The sequence below is a fragment of the Protopterus annectens genome, chromosome 4.part0 (assembly GCF_019279795.1).
Source record: "Protopterus annectens isolate FY-2018-M chromosome 4.part0, PAN1.0, whole genome shotgun sequence".
Taxonomy (NCBI): Eukaryota; Metazoa; Chordata; order Ceratodontiformes; family Protopteridae; genus Protopterus; species Protopterus annectens.
The window spans coordinates 932,072,072-932,087,421 of record NC_056733.1 but is presented as its reverse complement, the minus strand read 5'-3'; the positions used below and the strand labels follow the sequence as shown (position 1 = coordinate 932,087,421).

Here is a 15,350-nt window from a genome sequence, read left to right as displayed (position 1 = left end):
TCCCAGCTCGAAAACGCAGATACTTTCTGCAACTTAGTCTGATAGGAACATGAAGGTAAGCCTCCTTGAGATCCAAAGTTACCATCCAATGATCTTTGCCCAGCAGAGGTAAAAGCTGCTGCAACGCCAACATTTTGAACTTGGGAATGTCCAGATAAGTGTTGAGGGTAGATAAATCCAAAATTGGTCTCCACGTGTTCCCCTTCTTTGGTACTAGGAACAGGCGAGAATAAAATCCTAGGCCCACTTCTGGCCGAGGGACCGGCTGTATGGCCCCTAGTCGGAGCAACAGAGAAACCTGTTTGTGAGCCTCTATTCTTTGTTGAGGAGGAACGTCTGGCATGCCTTTGAAAGGAGGCAAGGTATGGAAATAAAACCTGTAGCCGTGGTGTATGATATCCAATACCCATCTGTCCTGGGTAATTAAACTCCAATTTTCTTTGAAAAGTGCCAACCTTCCCCCCAAAGGTGCTGCCAGACGAGCAGGCTCTGGCAGCCGAAAAGGTAGGTCATTGGGTCTGCTTACGAAAGGACTGACCCCTGCCCTCACCAAGCCTGTGCAGGAGAACTCCCTGTTCTAGGCCTGAAAGAGCCCTGAGCTCTGCCCTTACCACGTCTAGATCTACCCCTAGACTGTGAATCATAAGAAGGATACGTCCACCCTTTAGCAGGCCAATTTCTACTAAACTTTGGAGGCTGGACCTGCAAAAAATCTTTAACAGTCTGCATAGACTTAGCCTTGTCTTCCATTTTCTTTAAAACTGTCTCAACAGGAGGACCAAACAACACGTCAGATTGTAAAGGAGCATCTAAAATCCTTGTTTTAACATGTTCAGACAAATTCTGATCCCTCAGCCAGGCGTGCCTGCGAAGAACTGACCCAGTGGCAGCCACCCTAGACGAGGCCTGTACAGCATCAAAACCACATTGCAAAGAATGCTTACCCACCTGTTCAGAAACATGCACTAAATCTTGCAACGCCTTACAATCAATACCCACTGCCAGAGCATCAACCTTAGATTTCAATTGTGAAAGGAGATAATTTTGGTATTTCAACATATGAAACTGGCAATTCAGAGCCCCCATAGCAAGAGTGGAAGTAGTATAGACTTTCTTACCCCATCTATCCAAGGCCCTAGCCTCCTTGTCTGCAGGAACCGGATTCTTAACAACAGAAGTCTTAACACCTTTAGGCCCATGGCTAACAGTTTCTGGGTCTGCCCTAGGACTCTTAAAAAGATACTTATGAGCTTCAGGCACCCTGTAATACCTATCCGGCTTAACAGGAGCAGGAAACAAAGAATCAGGATTAAGAGAAGCTTCCATAAAAACATCTTCCACTACATCCAAAACAGGAGGTATAGCCAAAGGCCTATGCTGGGGTAACAACAGAAATTCCCTAAGCCTTTTCCTGGAATCAGAGAAGTCCTGACCTTCCCACTTAAAATGCTCCCTCATGGAATGAAGAGTTTCTGAAAAAGAAAAATCCTCAGGAGGAGTAGCAGAAGGAGTAGAATCATCCACATCAGAATCAGAATAAGGAGAGTACTCCTGCAAGTCTTCAGCCAAGACCCTGAAACATCTGAAGCCTGCTCAAAACCCCCAGCTCAGGCTCCACCCTAGGCCTCTTATCAGGAGGGGGCATAGAACCCCTGATCAAAGTAATCAAATCTTCTGCCATTTTAAGCATATGCTTCTTGGGCACAGTACCTGAAGAGCTAGGGGTAACACTAACTGAAGCTAAACCTGGCCTGCCCCTGGGGGAAGCCTTTGAAACAGAAGGAGAGGGCCTAGCCACCTTAGGAAGGGAGGGGAGTATAGTAACATGAGAAGCCCCCTCAGCCTGACTAGTCTCCTGAGAGGCCACATCTTGTAATAACAAGGTCTCCCCCTGAGAACACAAAGAAACCTCCGGTGGAGTCACCGGCTCCACCGATACCTCTAAAGAACCGGCGTCTGGTACAGACGGCTCTTCTATCCTAGGCTTAACTGCCTTGTCCTTGCGCTTCTTTGAAGAAGCGGGCGTCGGAGCATCCGACGGCATTTTATAGTTACACCGCTTCCCAAAGACTAACCTCGCACAATCCAACCTTCTCTTAATAGTGCATTTATTAAATCTAGCACAAGAGCAACAACCAACAACGTCGTGCTCAGGCCCTAAGCAAGGAATACACAAAGTATGATAATCTTTATGCGGTATCTGTTTCCCACAAGAAATGCAATTATTAACTTTTTCTGACATCCGTAAATGACTGAGGCAAGAAAAAACTAAAATATTCCCCAACGGGGTACTTAGCCAACTTTGAACTCGGTCTGAAACTTCTAAATCGAAAAATCTCAGAACGCCAACCGGCACTTGCAACACTGCTTCTGCATCGGACCATGCGGCAAAAAAGACTGAGGATATGACGTCGGTCATGCGCATTTGTACCCTGACGTCCTGACGTCAGTCAAATGCGCCCTGACCGACGTCAGCCTTATACTTTGATATTCGGGCCGACCGAGGACAGCGGACTACCCAAGTGTAAGGACCGCAGCAATGTGAGATGAAGAACATCAGGACAATAAGTGGAAGTTGAAAACATCATAGAATCTGGATGGTGTGGTTATCAGGACACTGATCGTCGAGTAACTAGAATCTGAAAAAAAAAAGTTTTGAAAGCACTTGTGGAATACATACATTTGAAGGGATCTATTCCCTGGACAAATGCCCACGCTGAGAAACATCTCAATTTATTCTTATATACTTTATGGGTAGACTCTTTCTGGGAAGCAGAAAAAATCTATACCACCTCAAAGCACAGAAAGCTCTCTGGCTATTATCAGAATTGGAAAAACAATATGGTTAACCTGAAATTGAGAAGACCCAGGTGAGGTGACACGGAGGAGTGAGAAAGATCTCCTCTGGGATCAAACTGCCAGGGGACGGCTCCCTGATGGAAGGCCTCAGCAGAGGAAACCAGATTTGCCTGGGCCAGTATGGAGCAATGAGGACCCTTGTAGCTTTGTATACGATTGCCTTCTGTATGAATCTGGATATCAGGCGAAGAGGCAAGCATACATAAGACACATGAAGAAATTTATAATATTAAACATTGTGCCCAAGGAGACCTGTAGCTCTAGAATCAGGGGTGGCTGGTCTTTTCAGAGATGCTAGGGCTTGTTTTTATCAAGTCTCTCTGAAATTGGTTCATATATGTGTCATAGTTCAAGGCCCATAAAGCAAAGATGCCTTCCTCATCCTGTCTATTGCCATCGACTTCAGGTTTGGTTGATGGACAGTGCGCTACCTCTGGGTTAAAAGATCACTCATAAGGCAACAGAATAGATCTACTAAGCATGTCAACGAAACAGCTGACTCTTCCTGGAATGTTGATTGCTGTCAACAGGGGACGCAAAGCGATAGCCCACTGCGACACTCTCATACCTTCGTAGCATAAGAGACAGGACCTAGTTTGGCTCTCTTCACTGATGTACCGAGCAACTTTCATGTTGTTTATAATGATGGAAATCATCTCTGGAGGTAAGAATTACTGAAGCTCCTGCAATGCAAGGAGGATTATTCTCATCTCCAGAACATAAAGCAAGGACTTGCCTCTTGTTCTGTTCATTTACCTTGGATCACAGGCTCCTGATAGTGTGCCTGCCACCCCAAGAAGGAGGTATCCTTGATTACCACTGGTGCTGGTGGGTGATCAATAAGGAGGTTAACCACTAATGAAGTTGACACTTGCAAAGATTGGCAATTAGAATGGACACCATCAGTGAATCCATCATTTGGGACCACTCTGAGCAGCCACTCAATCAATCAATAAATAAATACCTAGGGAAATGTGGTGAGACCGAAGGTCAGGGCTATATCCTCTGTCAGCTTTTTTTTTAGGTTGCTGCTGCCACAATGATGGAATTATTCAAGGGACTCTTGGACCAAAACTGCCTGTTCTTTGGGGTGGGAGTGGAATTCCTTTTTCTATATCTGTCATTGCTTTGGGGCTGTAATACAGATGGGAAAGTCTTCTGGGCCAGGAAAGTAGTGAGTGTATTTCCTTGAGTGTTTTTGGTCAAACAACGAAGACTGCCTTGGTAAGATTTGCTTTATCAATGATGCTTAGATTTCATACGTTAGGGTACAAAGGGCTGCCCCAGTATGCAATGCCCCCCAGCATCTCTGTTACTTTTTGGGGAGAAGGTGATATTGATGGATACAGTTTGTCGATTGAGTGTGGATTATTTTTTCTAGGATTTTTCCAGGTGTGAGGAGTACAGAGATAGGGTGAAAACTGGAGTGGTTTCTGCTGTTTAGGAATGCATGTTATTAGAGCTTCTTTTCAAACGTTTGGCATGATGATGTTTCTCAGACATATTATAAGTGTGATTGAGAGGAGTGCTTCATACAGATGCATGAACCAAGATGTTAGCTGAACCAGGAAGAGTCATTTGGAATCTGAGCCAGCATAATTTCTAGAGCTTTGAGTATGACATGTTTAAAGTAGGAGAAATGCAGGAAGAAGATGGAGGTGAGAGGGAGTGGAAACTTTTAGTAGATTGACAAATTCATCTGTGGTGAGATTAGTTTTCCTGCAGTTTTTGACTTTGGGGGGAGTTTTTTTTTTATTCTTGTACTCTGTGAATAAATTTACTTCATGCCAGCAATGTTTAGGTTTACTCAGGAGGGGAAGCTGCCTTGATTTATGCAAGGATTTGTTTTTTAGACAAGCTTCATTTCTTAGTTTTAGGCATTATTTGAGCTCTTTAGTTATCCAGTTATTTTTTAGTGGATTCAGTAATAGTGCAGCTGGGGGACAGTATTTATCCTGGAGGAGGGTTTAGACCAAGTTGGATGCTGCTTCATTTAGGTTTTTAATATTGAGGAGTGGGGTCCAGTCAAGTGTTGGTAAGTGGCGTTTTAGGGTGTCAGTGCTGTTACTGAAGTTTGGTCTAAACGTTAACAGCTTGGTGTGTGTTTAGTGAAAAGTTATGAGGCACTGGTCACTGACAGTTGGGTGGGGTGGATGACAATATTGTTGACAGAGGATTATTTGTGATGACAAAGTCTGGTAGGGAGTGGTTGGATGAGTATGCATTAGGTCAAGCAGGCACAGATAACTGCATCAGGTTCAGAGTGGCCAGAAATTCTACTACAACACTGGTAGGTGTTCCAAGAAAATTCAGGTTAAAGTCTCCTAGAAAAAGGAGATTGCATTTCTGGGGGTGACAGAGAAAATATTTATGGTCAATTTGAATTTGAAAGCGTAGGAAGGGGGATAGAGATGTATGGCAGCTAGCAGGAGGGAGGTGGCTTCCCAGTGGATGGAAATCTTGGCTCAGTGTTTGTGGAAACACTAACTTGTGCTATCATTGCAGGGCTAAGGTTAAATGTGTGAAGTTTAGCACTGACTGTTGCTACTATTTCAGGGCTAATGTTAGATGTGCGAAGTTCAGCACTGACTTGTGCTACTGTTGCAGGGCTAAGGTTAGACGTGCGAAGTTCACCACTGACTTGTGCTACTACTGCAGGGCTAAGGTTAGATGTGCAAAGTTTAGCACTGACTGTTGCTACTATTGCAGGGCTAAGGCTAGACGTGCGAAGTTTAGCACTGACTTGTGTTACTATTGCAGGACTGAGGTTAGACGTGTGAAGTTCAGCACTATTGCCAGATTAAGGTTGGACTTGCGAAGTTTAGCACTGACTTGTGCTAATATTGCAGGACTGAGGTTAGACGTGTGAAGTTCAGCACTGACTTGTCTTACTATTGCAGGGCTAAGGTTAGACGTGCGAAGTTCAGCACTGACTTATGCTACTATTGCCGGATTAAGGTTAGACATGCAAAGTTTAGCACTGACTGTTGCTACTATTGGTAGGGCTAAGGTTACACATGCGAAGTTCAGCACTATTGCCAGATTAAGATTAGACTTGAGAAGTTTAACACTGACTTGTGCTACTATTGCAGGGCTAAGGTTAGACATGCGAAGTTCAGCACTGACTTGTGCTACTATTGCAGGGCTAAGGTTAGATGTGCGAAATTTAGCACTGACTGTTGCTACTATTGCAAGGCTAAGGCTAGACGTGCGAAGTTTAGCACTGACTTGTGCTACTATTGCAGGACTGAGGATAGACGTGTGAAGTTTAGCACTATTGCCAGATTAAGGTTAGATTTGCGAAGTTTAGCAATGACTTATGCTACTATTGCAGGGGTAAGGTTAGACGTGTGAAGTTCAGCACTGATTTGTGCTACTATTGCAGGGCTAAGGCTAGACGTGTGAAGTTCAGCACTGACTTGTGCTACTATTGCAGGGATAAGGCTAGACATTTGAACTTCAGCACTGACTTATGCTACTATTGCCTTATTAAGGTTAGACATGCGAAGTTTAGCACTGACTTGTGCCTACTATTGCAGGGTTAAGGTTAGACGTGCGAAGTTCAGCACTGACTTGTGCTACTACTGCCGGATTAAGGTTAGACATGCGAAGTTTAGCATTGACTTGTGCCTACTATTGCAGGGCTAAGGTTAGACGTGCGAAGTTCAGCACTGACTTGTGCTACTATTGCAGGGCTAAGGTTAGACGTGCGAAGTTTAAGTGCAGCCCTCCAGGCATAGGACGAGGTCTAGTGTCATGTGAGTAGCTGTTTGATGGAAGAATGCACTGAAAGTTTGGCGTGCATTTTAAAGCAACAATTCTATGACTGCTACTGTTTAAAGTTTATGGCGAGACAGGAATACACTCACTTATTCAAGTTTATTTTTGACATTTTTTTTCCCTGAAGAGGACACAGTTAATTATGCATGCAGCAGAATGACAGGCAAGACTGATTGTGGAAGTGCATTATGCTTTAGTAAGAGAAAGAAAATTAGAGTGACAAATATGTATAAAAATTTTTAGAAACTGAGGTTTAGGCTCGGCAGATTTAGGACTGTTTAATTGGACTCTGTAGAACTGTGAATCAGATATTTCTGTACTACTGGTAGGAGATGCTTTAGTTCTTATAAGAATGTGTGTTATTTTTGGAAGTAATGAAGACGTGGAGGCTTTGAGCAAAATATGCATACAATGGATGAGTTCTGAGTGATAGTAGGAGTAGTGAAATACATAGAAAAGGGGTGTAGTAGTTGCTTTATAATTATTTCTTCTGCTGTGGTGCAGGTTTACTGTAGGCAAGGACAGTGTGGATGTCGAGGCTGGAGGCACAGGAGCTTACAGCTGTTGTAAGTATGAGGTAATGGAGGGCATTTACAACGAAGCCGAACGAAGTTACTGGCACATGCTTAACAGAGACTATCTAGGTGATTTATGTCCGCTTTTAAGAGCTCTGCAGTAAGGTGGTGTCCAGTGACTAATAGAAGTGGTATGTCATAAGTAAAGTGGGTACAGAAAGGATGCTGAAAGTTTGAGACCCCAAGCAGTAGCTGTGAAACAAAGGGGATAACATTTCTGAGTGAACATGAGTCAGTCTGCACATGTACAGAAGAGACTGATTCAAAGTAAGGTAAGGAAAGATTATGCTTTCTCAAAATACAGCAGATACAACTGCAAACAAACTAAAAACTGAAACATAATGGTAAGTTATTTCAAGAGTGGTTTCATCAATGAGTTATCAGTTACTTCACAAACTGCAAGGATACAGATGTACTTTTTCTTTATATAAAATAGCCGAGAAAAGGAAAATTACGAGGGGGCAAACAAGGGGACACAACACTCTTCTGAACTGCAAGATAACAAGTTTAACCACGGCAAGTAAACTGCTTTAGCATGTGTCGACTGTAGAAAGGAAAGCTTTCTACATAGTACAGTTGATTAGTTAAGGTATCACCTCGAGAGCAAAGGAGGTTTAACCCCTCTATACTAGTCACTAATCAGGCCCATAATTGAGTATAATGCCCCTTTCAGCATGTACCATACAAAGCACCTGCAGCAATTGGATAGAACTCAGAGGTTTCTAACTAAGAAGATCAAGGGACTCCAGCGTGTGCCTTACACAAACCAACTAAAGTCTCTGTCACTATACTCTGTATTATATAGACTTCTTAGGGGAGACTTATGCCTGGCTTACACAGCACTTTCAGACCCATACCTAATGAACTTGCTGCATATCCAAAAATCAAACAGGAGTAGAGCTACCTATTCCAAGGACCTAAATATGGCCTGGGACTTAAACAGGACATACTGGAGGGACAGATTTGTCTCCCAGCTACTACTGCATCTTTGGAATAGGCTATCAATTCATGTAAAACACAGCACCTCTATGACACTGTTCAAAAGGAACCCGGATGAGTGGATGGGGCACTGTAAATTCTTACGAGGGAGAGCGCCCACAACCCTCCTGGACATGGCAGCCGATACTGAATGCAATCCTAGGCATTGAGTAGTGTATCTATGGAATTACATTGCAATGAAACGGCTAGGCTTGAAATGACCTCCGGGTTGACAGTTTAGTAAACTCCTATGATCCTAAAAACATCACTGTTATTACATACAAATACATCTTTTATATACTTTAAAAACAAGTTCTAATTTGACTGCAGACTTTAGGTTATCTATTCCAAGTTCTCCTCTTATTTGGCTACAATAACAGAATGTAAGGAATAGAAATAAAAAAATATATATATAGTAATGATAACACTGAAGTCAATGAAAACATAATAAAATAATGCTTTGCATTTATATTTATATGATATAACTGCATTTTGGCGTGGAAGGAAGTTAAATTAATTGGAATGACATTTTGGTCAAAAGTACAAAATTAGTATAGCTAAATTAAAAGTTCTGAAAAGTTGATGCCTATATTCTTGAATATAGTTATGCCTTAAATGAAAGTGTCAATTAACACTACATCATAAAGTTGCAGTGGCCTTATAAAAAGTAAAATTACAATCTTATTGCTTTATTATACAGAGTTACATAGACAATGAAACCTAAAATTATCACCGGACCTAATCAGAGAGCATGTATACAGAAAGCATGCAGTAAAAGAACAGTGCAAGATAAAAAAAGGCATACTATCAGTAGTTAAGAAATGCTATGTTTGTTATAAGAAGAAATCACGGAACTGAATAAGTAATTTTTACAAGATTTTGTAACGTTCACAGTCCTTTGTAATTAGTTATAATCTATGAGTAATATTAAATCCCTTACAAAGTCTGTAACAAAATCAGAAATAGTTAAGCACTTCAAGAAGTTAAAAGATAATACACCTCTGGGAGCAGATGGGATAATTTCAGAGATGCATAAAAATTTTCTTCTAAAAGTTATTGACTTATTAAAGAAAAATGTAATTAATACTCAACGCAATAACATTTAGTCTATAAATAGCCATTCAATATTTACTAAAGGTAAGAAATCAATTTTATGTTATTCATAGACACCAATGTCCTCATTAAACAAAGGCTATAAATTAGTCATGTCAGTTTTAGCTAAAAGAGTAAACACTGCATCTCTAACTGATGAAGACTAAACAATACTTATAATAAAAACACACAAGACAAGATCATATTGACTATATAAATGTTAAAAAGCAGCAACTACATAAAAAGCATTTAAGTCTTAGACTGACAACACCTATAAAAGGTACTACAAGCACTGTAGTACAACACGGGGGGATGGGCTGCAGTGCTGAGGTGCTAATCTTTGGACGAGACCTTAGACCAAGGCCCAGCTACCTGAATCAGTAGAAGGTCGGGGGGGGGGTGTAGAAGAAGATTACATGTTCATATCACACAACAGAGGGACTTTATTAGAACATTCATACCTGCAAGATTATAACAAACATATGCGATAAATAAGACAGTTGCACAAAACAAGTTACTTAAAAATAACTTTTAAAGTCATCAATAAACCTTGGCACCCTTTCTTACACATCCAAAATGTTATCTTTTGCAGAGGTGTTCTTGTCCTGCATTTCCTACTATCCATAACATCTGCAAACATGCTCATCCAAATCTCAAAAACAAGTTACTAATGTTTTATATAAATATTCTTATCTATTCTGGATTATCTTTTCATGTTATCCAAACTTAATAACGTCAACAGTTTCAAAAAAGTGGTGATGATTACTTGGTGTCATGGCTAAAGCTCCCAGAGTCAGTATTACACCATGTTAACTCTCCCCTCAAAATAAGACTGTTTGGTATGACTAATCCATTCAACAAAATCAAAGACACAAAAATAAATAAATAAAAAAATACTTGTCTCAAAGCTGTAGAGGGATTCACCCTGACTGTGACCCAGGTGACTGAGGATAGATTAACAGTCCTTGGATTAGAGAAGATGAGAGAGAAGGGGGAGAAATGAACAGGCCTAGTCTACTCATCTCTCCTGTAGGGTTGAGACTTGTGTGAGCTCGGGGACACACACAGCAGTGCAACTTCCTGGTGGAAACCATGGAAACCACAATTAAGTGCTTCAGAGGTGAGGGACATGGGGGCTGCTTGGAGGGGAATGCCCTTGAGGGAAAGGCCTCTGTGGTCATATCATTGCATGTCCCCTCAGAGGAGCTTTGTCAGATGCATGCAGGAAGGGTTTCAAAGCAAAATTTTGAACTACCTGTGATAGTTGTCTAAATGATGGTAGATCTACATCAACTCTCACTGTGAAGATGGGGAACGAACATGCTCACTGCCTGGGAGGGGACTGATGACAGATTGTAGTAGGGCGGAGGCAAAGGGTTGTTAAATAAAACAAAGAAATAAAAGTCATCACACATGTCCTCACTTCCTATCTAAGTTACACTGATCCAAGTAACCCAGTACATGAATGTGCGTTGCATTACGCAGAGTCAAGGGGTAAGTAGTAAGAAGCACGTGTCCTCAATTCCTAACTAAGTTACACTGATCCAAGTAACCCAGTACATGAATGTGTGTTGCATTATGGAGAATCAAGGAGTAAGTAGTAAGAAGCACATGTCCTCACTTCCTAAGTTACACTGATCCAAGTAACCACTACATGAATGTGTGCTGCATTTATGTTTAACCATTAAGGAGAGTCAAGGAGTAAGTAGTAAGAAGCACGTGTCCTCAATTCCTAACTAAGTTACACTGATCCAAGTAACCCAGTACATGAATGTGTGTTGCATTATGGAGAATCAAGGAGTAAGTAGTAAGAAGCACATGTCCTCACTTCCTAAGTTACACTGATCCAAGTAACCACTACATGAATGTGTGCTGCATTTATGTTTAACCATTAAGGAGAGTCAAGGAGTAAGTAGTAAGAAGCACGTGTCCTCACTTCCTACCGAAGTTACACTGATTCAACTAACCAGTACATGAATGTGTGTTGCATTGTGCAGAGTCAAGGAGTAAGTAATAAGAAACACGTGTCCTCACTTCCTAACGAAGCTACACTGATCCAAGTAACCAGTACATGAATGTGTGTTGCATTGTGCAGAGTCAAGGAGTAAGTAATAAGAAATGCCTAATCAACACAACAAACAAATTAATTATTTTTTTGTGCCTTACTTTTTCCTGACCGCGTATGCTGACCATCAACACACTTCAACCTAAGACTGGTCACCTAGGAACAAGCATCAGGTTTCCTTTTTAAGCATCTATTCCAATAGTGGGTATCAAATGGGTGCAATCTGGTAGTTTTGGGTACATAACCTATAAGCCACCCTCCCGGTGGGCACACACTACTGATTCTTCTCTCTGGACTTCACTAGGGATGCTGGAAAAAATGCTTGCACTGGAGACATGCTCCTTCCCCCCCATGGTAAAAATAGATGGACATTTCCATGTCATTCACCTGTCTTATTGGGGGGTTTCTCTAGTGTCCAGGCCACTAACTGACCCACATCTTCTGAGTTGCAAGTCCCTCCCTCTCTGAATGTCTTCCTACACCATCAAGCCGGTGCAACTAAATTAAGTTTCTCTTAACAAAATGCTGGACTGACGCTTCACTTCTTACTCATGCAGACAATGCACTATTCCAAGAAGAAAACCTCAGCCAGTTATAGTCGTTAATAATTAAACGACTTCCATCTGATATTCTTGTGTTCCTCACAGCTAATGCGCCATTTCCATTTACTGAAGCCTTTGATGGAACAGGGAGAAAGGTTTGGTCTGCCTCTTAGGTGACCTCCCACTGGAATGCAGCATGTTTACCTCAGCCAGTTATAGTCACTAATAATTAAATAACTTCCAGCTGATATTCTCTTGTTCCTCAGAGCCAATGCGCCATTTCCATTTACAGAAGCCTTTGATGGAACAGGGAGAAAGGTTTGGTCTGCCTCTTGGGATAATCTACCACTGGAATGCAGCATGTTTAGTCTAACCTCTCAATGCTCTGGCTGGGCATCATAGGTAAGGTCACCAGAATGTGTTAAATGACAATTATGTCCTAAATGGATATCCAGTATATTTTACATAATTTTATACTTTCTTTTCAATACAACCTTCAATGCATTTGATTTGTTAAATATTAAAATTATAAATATATGAGCAAATGTCTTTGTTCTTACAATACCTAATTCATAATCTCAGACTTTATGTATACATATTTGTTTAAATTTTCATTCTGACTGGATCTTATGAAAATGTAATTGTTTGGCACTTTTTGCCCTGGACCTCCACTAAAGAGGTGGTCATTCATTCCAGTTGGACAATGATAAACAATGTTGGTTAACAAAAGGAAATAAACAAAATGCATGTTCAGTTGTTTCCAGTTCAGGTGATATTTAACTACCTCTCACCCGTATTTCAGATCAGTGACAATTCAAGCATGATTGCACTTATTGTACTTTTCTTGGCATTAAAAGTAAAGGAATAAATCAAATGTTTGGAGACAAGGTTTCCAGTTTTCTCTCAAATTTCCACATAGAAAAGAATTCCAGGGAGTTGTATCACACCCTTATTTCCACTGTGAATTTATACTTTTGAAATTCCAAGCACACAGACTCAACAACAAATACATTTTTCTTCACCTCCGGCACACGGTTCACTACTCTTGACATCCATACATGTTCATCCGTTAACAAATAAACACAAGAGATGTGATCTAACTCAAGCAGATCCATATTCTAATAAGTTTCTCTAGAATCTCAGTATGCTACATGTGACCCGCAAATCACTGTATGTCAAGCTATGCACCTCATATTCTACAGGTGCCTGAAATTACAGGTATGCCCCAAGTATGGGGTCACTGGGAGCGAGATAACAGTGGGCATTCTCAACAGGACAAAATTTAAAACTCTGCAGATTTTAAAGTTTGGGTTGACTGCAGCAAACAGATTCTACCATAAGGTAGACAATCTTGTCTCACCGTATTTAAAAACAATCCCAGCTCTGATGTATGCTACCTACGTCTGACCCTAGTCTCTGTGTTCCTCTCCCATTTGTTAGAAGCTTCATTTGTACGTTTGTTCTTCACATCACTGTCAATGTTTCTAATTACTTGTCTTCTTTTTAAAGTTCAGCAGGTCAGGGATTTGCCATATGTCTTTTCTCTAAACTGTAAGTTTTGAGATGAACTGTAATTTGACTCAATACAGGAAACAAAGAAACAAAGACATTTGATCTTTAAAAAGGCACAGAGAAATATATAACAGCACATCAAAGCTTTGACAATTCATTAACTAAAGCCTGTAGGCATACCTGTTGGAAGTTCCTGTGCTATACAGTAAGCATTGGCTGTTGCCAGTTCTGCATCCGTTATAGACAACAGGCATGCCTGTATGATTTCCACACTTTTGTCAGTTTGCCTGGTGATCACAGATGACCCTCCCTCCTTGACCTGTTTAAGGACTTTTGGCTTCAATGATTTTCCAAACATATGCTTGACTGCAGATGTGTAAAACTTATCTAGAGAAACCTGAAAACAAGGCAAAAAATATTAATAATAGTGGGCATGTCTCCAAATTCTATGTAAAATTATGCTCACCATAAATCAAAATATTATAACAGTTTTTTTTCATGATGTTGAGGCAGGAATGTATACAACTACTGTATATTCTTTTTTATCTGAAAGTAAAGTAACATTTTGTTTTGTGATATGATTAAATGCTAACTGGTTGATGTTCCCATTTCCAATCTATCATTGCAATGACTTGAGTTGCTATTCTATTTTCACTTCAATTTCTTATACAACTATAAAAATACACATGGATGTTCATGTGAAAATGAGCTCTTGGGTTTGAAAATGGAAATTTTAAATACTTTATGAAATAGCCTAATATGCATCTGTATCATTCAGCAAAGTTTAAGTTATACGTTGGTGTTTCTCCAGCTCACAGTTGTGGAGTGTTAAACAAACAGTGAGGAAAGCATTACCCAGGGGCATTATATCGAAGTGAAGGGCACACTGATGAAAGCATTAAGTGCCCCATGCAGATTTAAAGTTCAACAACATACATACAAAATAACACCAACTGCTTGGTAACTAAGGAGTGCTGCTCCATCTCCTCCAAAAGGGTTCAGTCCTTGGGCCCACTCCTCTATGGCAGTCACTTCTCAGAAGTCAAAGCTAAGGTTAAGGGTTTGTGGATGGCCAAGTATGTAGATGACTACAAACCTGATGCCACCATGAACTCTCAAAGGACATCAGGATCCTCCAAGAGGGCATGTGCCAAACAAATGGCAAAAGTCAAAACCATGGAATAAAACTAAATGACAAGAAGTGCATAATTATATCCTTCAGCAAGCATGACTCCCCTTGTAATTATCACAATGACAACTTGACCCTGAAAACTGAACTCATATTTAGGGATCTGGGCACCTAAGTTGACATGAACTGCCCTTTCATCACCACTACTGTTAGGAAGTCGTTTTTGTTATCATACAGCTTATACCCAAGAATATTGTGTCCAGATCCAGGTATGTAATTATTCCCCTGTACCCGGCACTCATTAGGTCAATCACAGAGCATAATATACCCCTTTCTCTACGTACCTTCCTAAACATTTATCACAACTGGAACAACCATATTTTCTCACAAAAACTAAGCAGACAATCTTAGTCTTCTTCCTCTTTTCAGTATCATACAAGTTAATGAAAGGTGACCCCTGCCTCAGTTATAGGGCTTCAACAGACCCTATTCTGTCAGATGTATTACACATTCGTAATCCAACCTCTGCCTCAGTAATAGGGCTTCGACAGACCCTATTCTGTCAGATGTATTACACATTCATAAATCCAATCTCTGCCTCAATTATAGGGCTTCAACAGACCCTAGTCTATCAGACATATTACATAATTGTAAATACAATGATACCAAAAACACCTGCTCAAGGGATCAGAGTCTCTTGCAAAATAAACAGAGCATGTTGGGGTAGGTATGTATCACAGAGAATACCACTTTTATAGAACCATCTTCCACTCCACATAAATCAAAGTAATTTTGTTACTCTTTTCAAATGTAATTTG

The 15,350-nt window shown here is 40.7% G+C and overlaps 1 protein-coding gene across 1 annotated transcript in view; it reads right to left on the bottom strand.

Moving 5' to 3' along the window:
• KNTC1 (kinetochore associated 1) overlaps window positions 1-15,350 on the bottom strand; it is a 3,090,908-nt gene that overhangs the window by 968,941 nt on the left and 2,106,617 nt on the right. Inside the window, exon 48 of the mRNA XM_044068909.1 lies at window positions 13,584-13,800. Within this exon, the coding sequence (XP_043924844.1) occupies window positions 13,584-13,800 (217 nt within the window). The remainder of the gene's footprint in view (window positions 1-13,583; window positions 13,801-15,350) is intronic.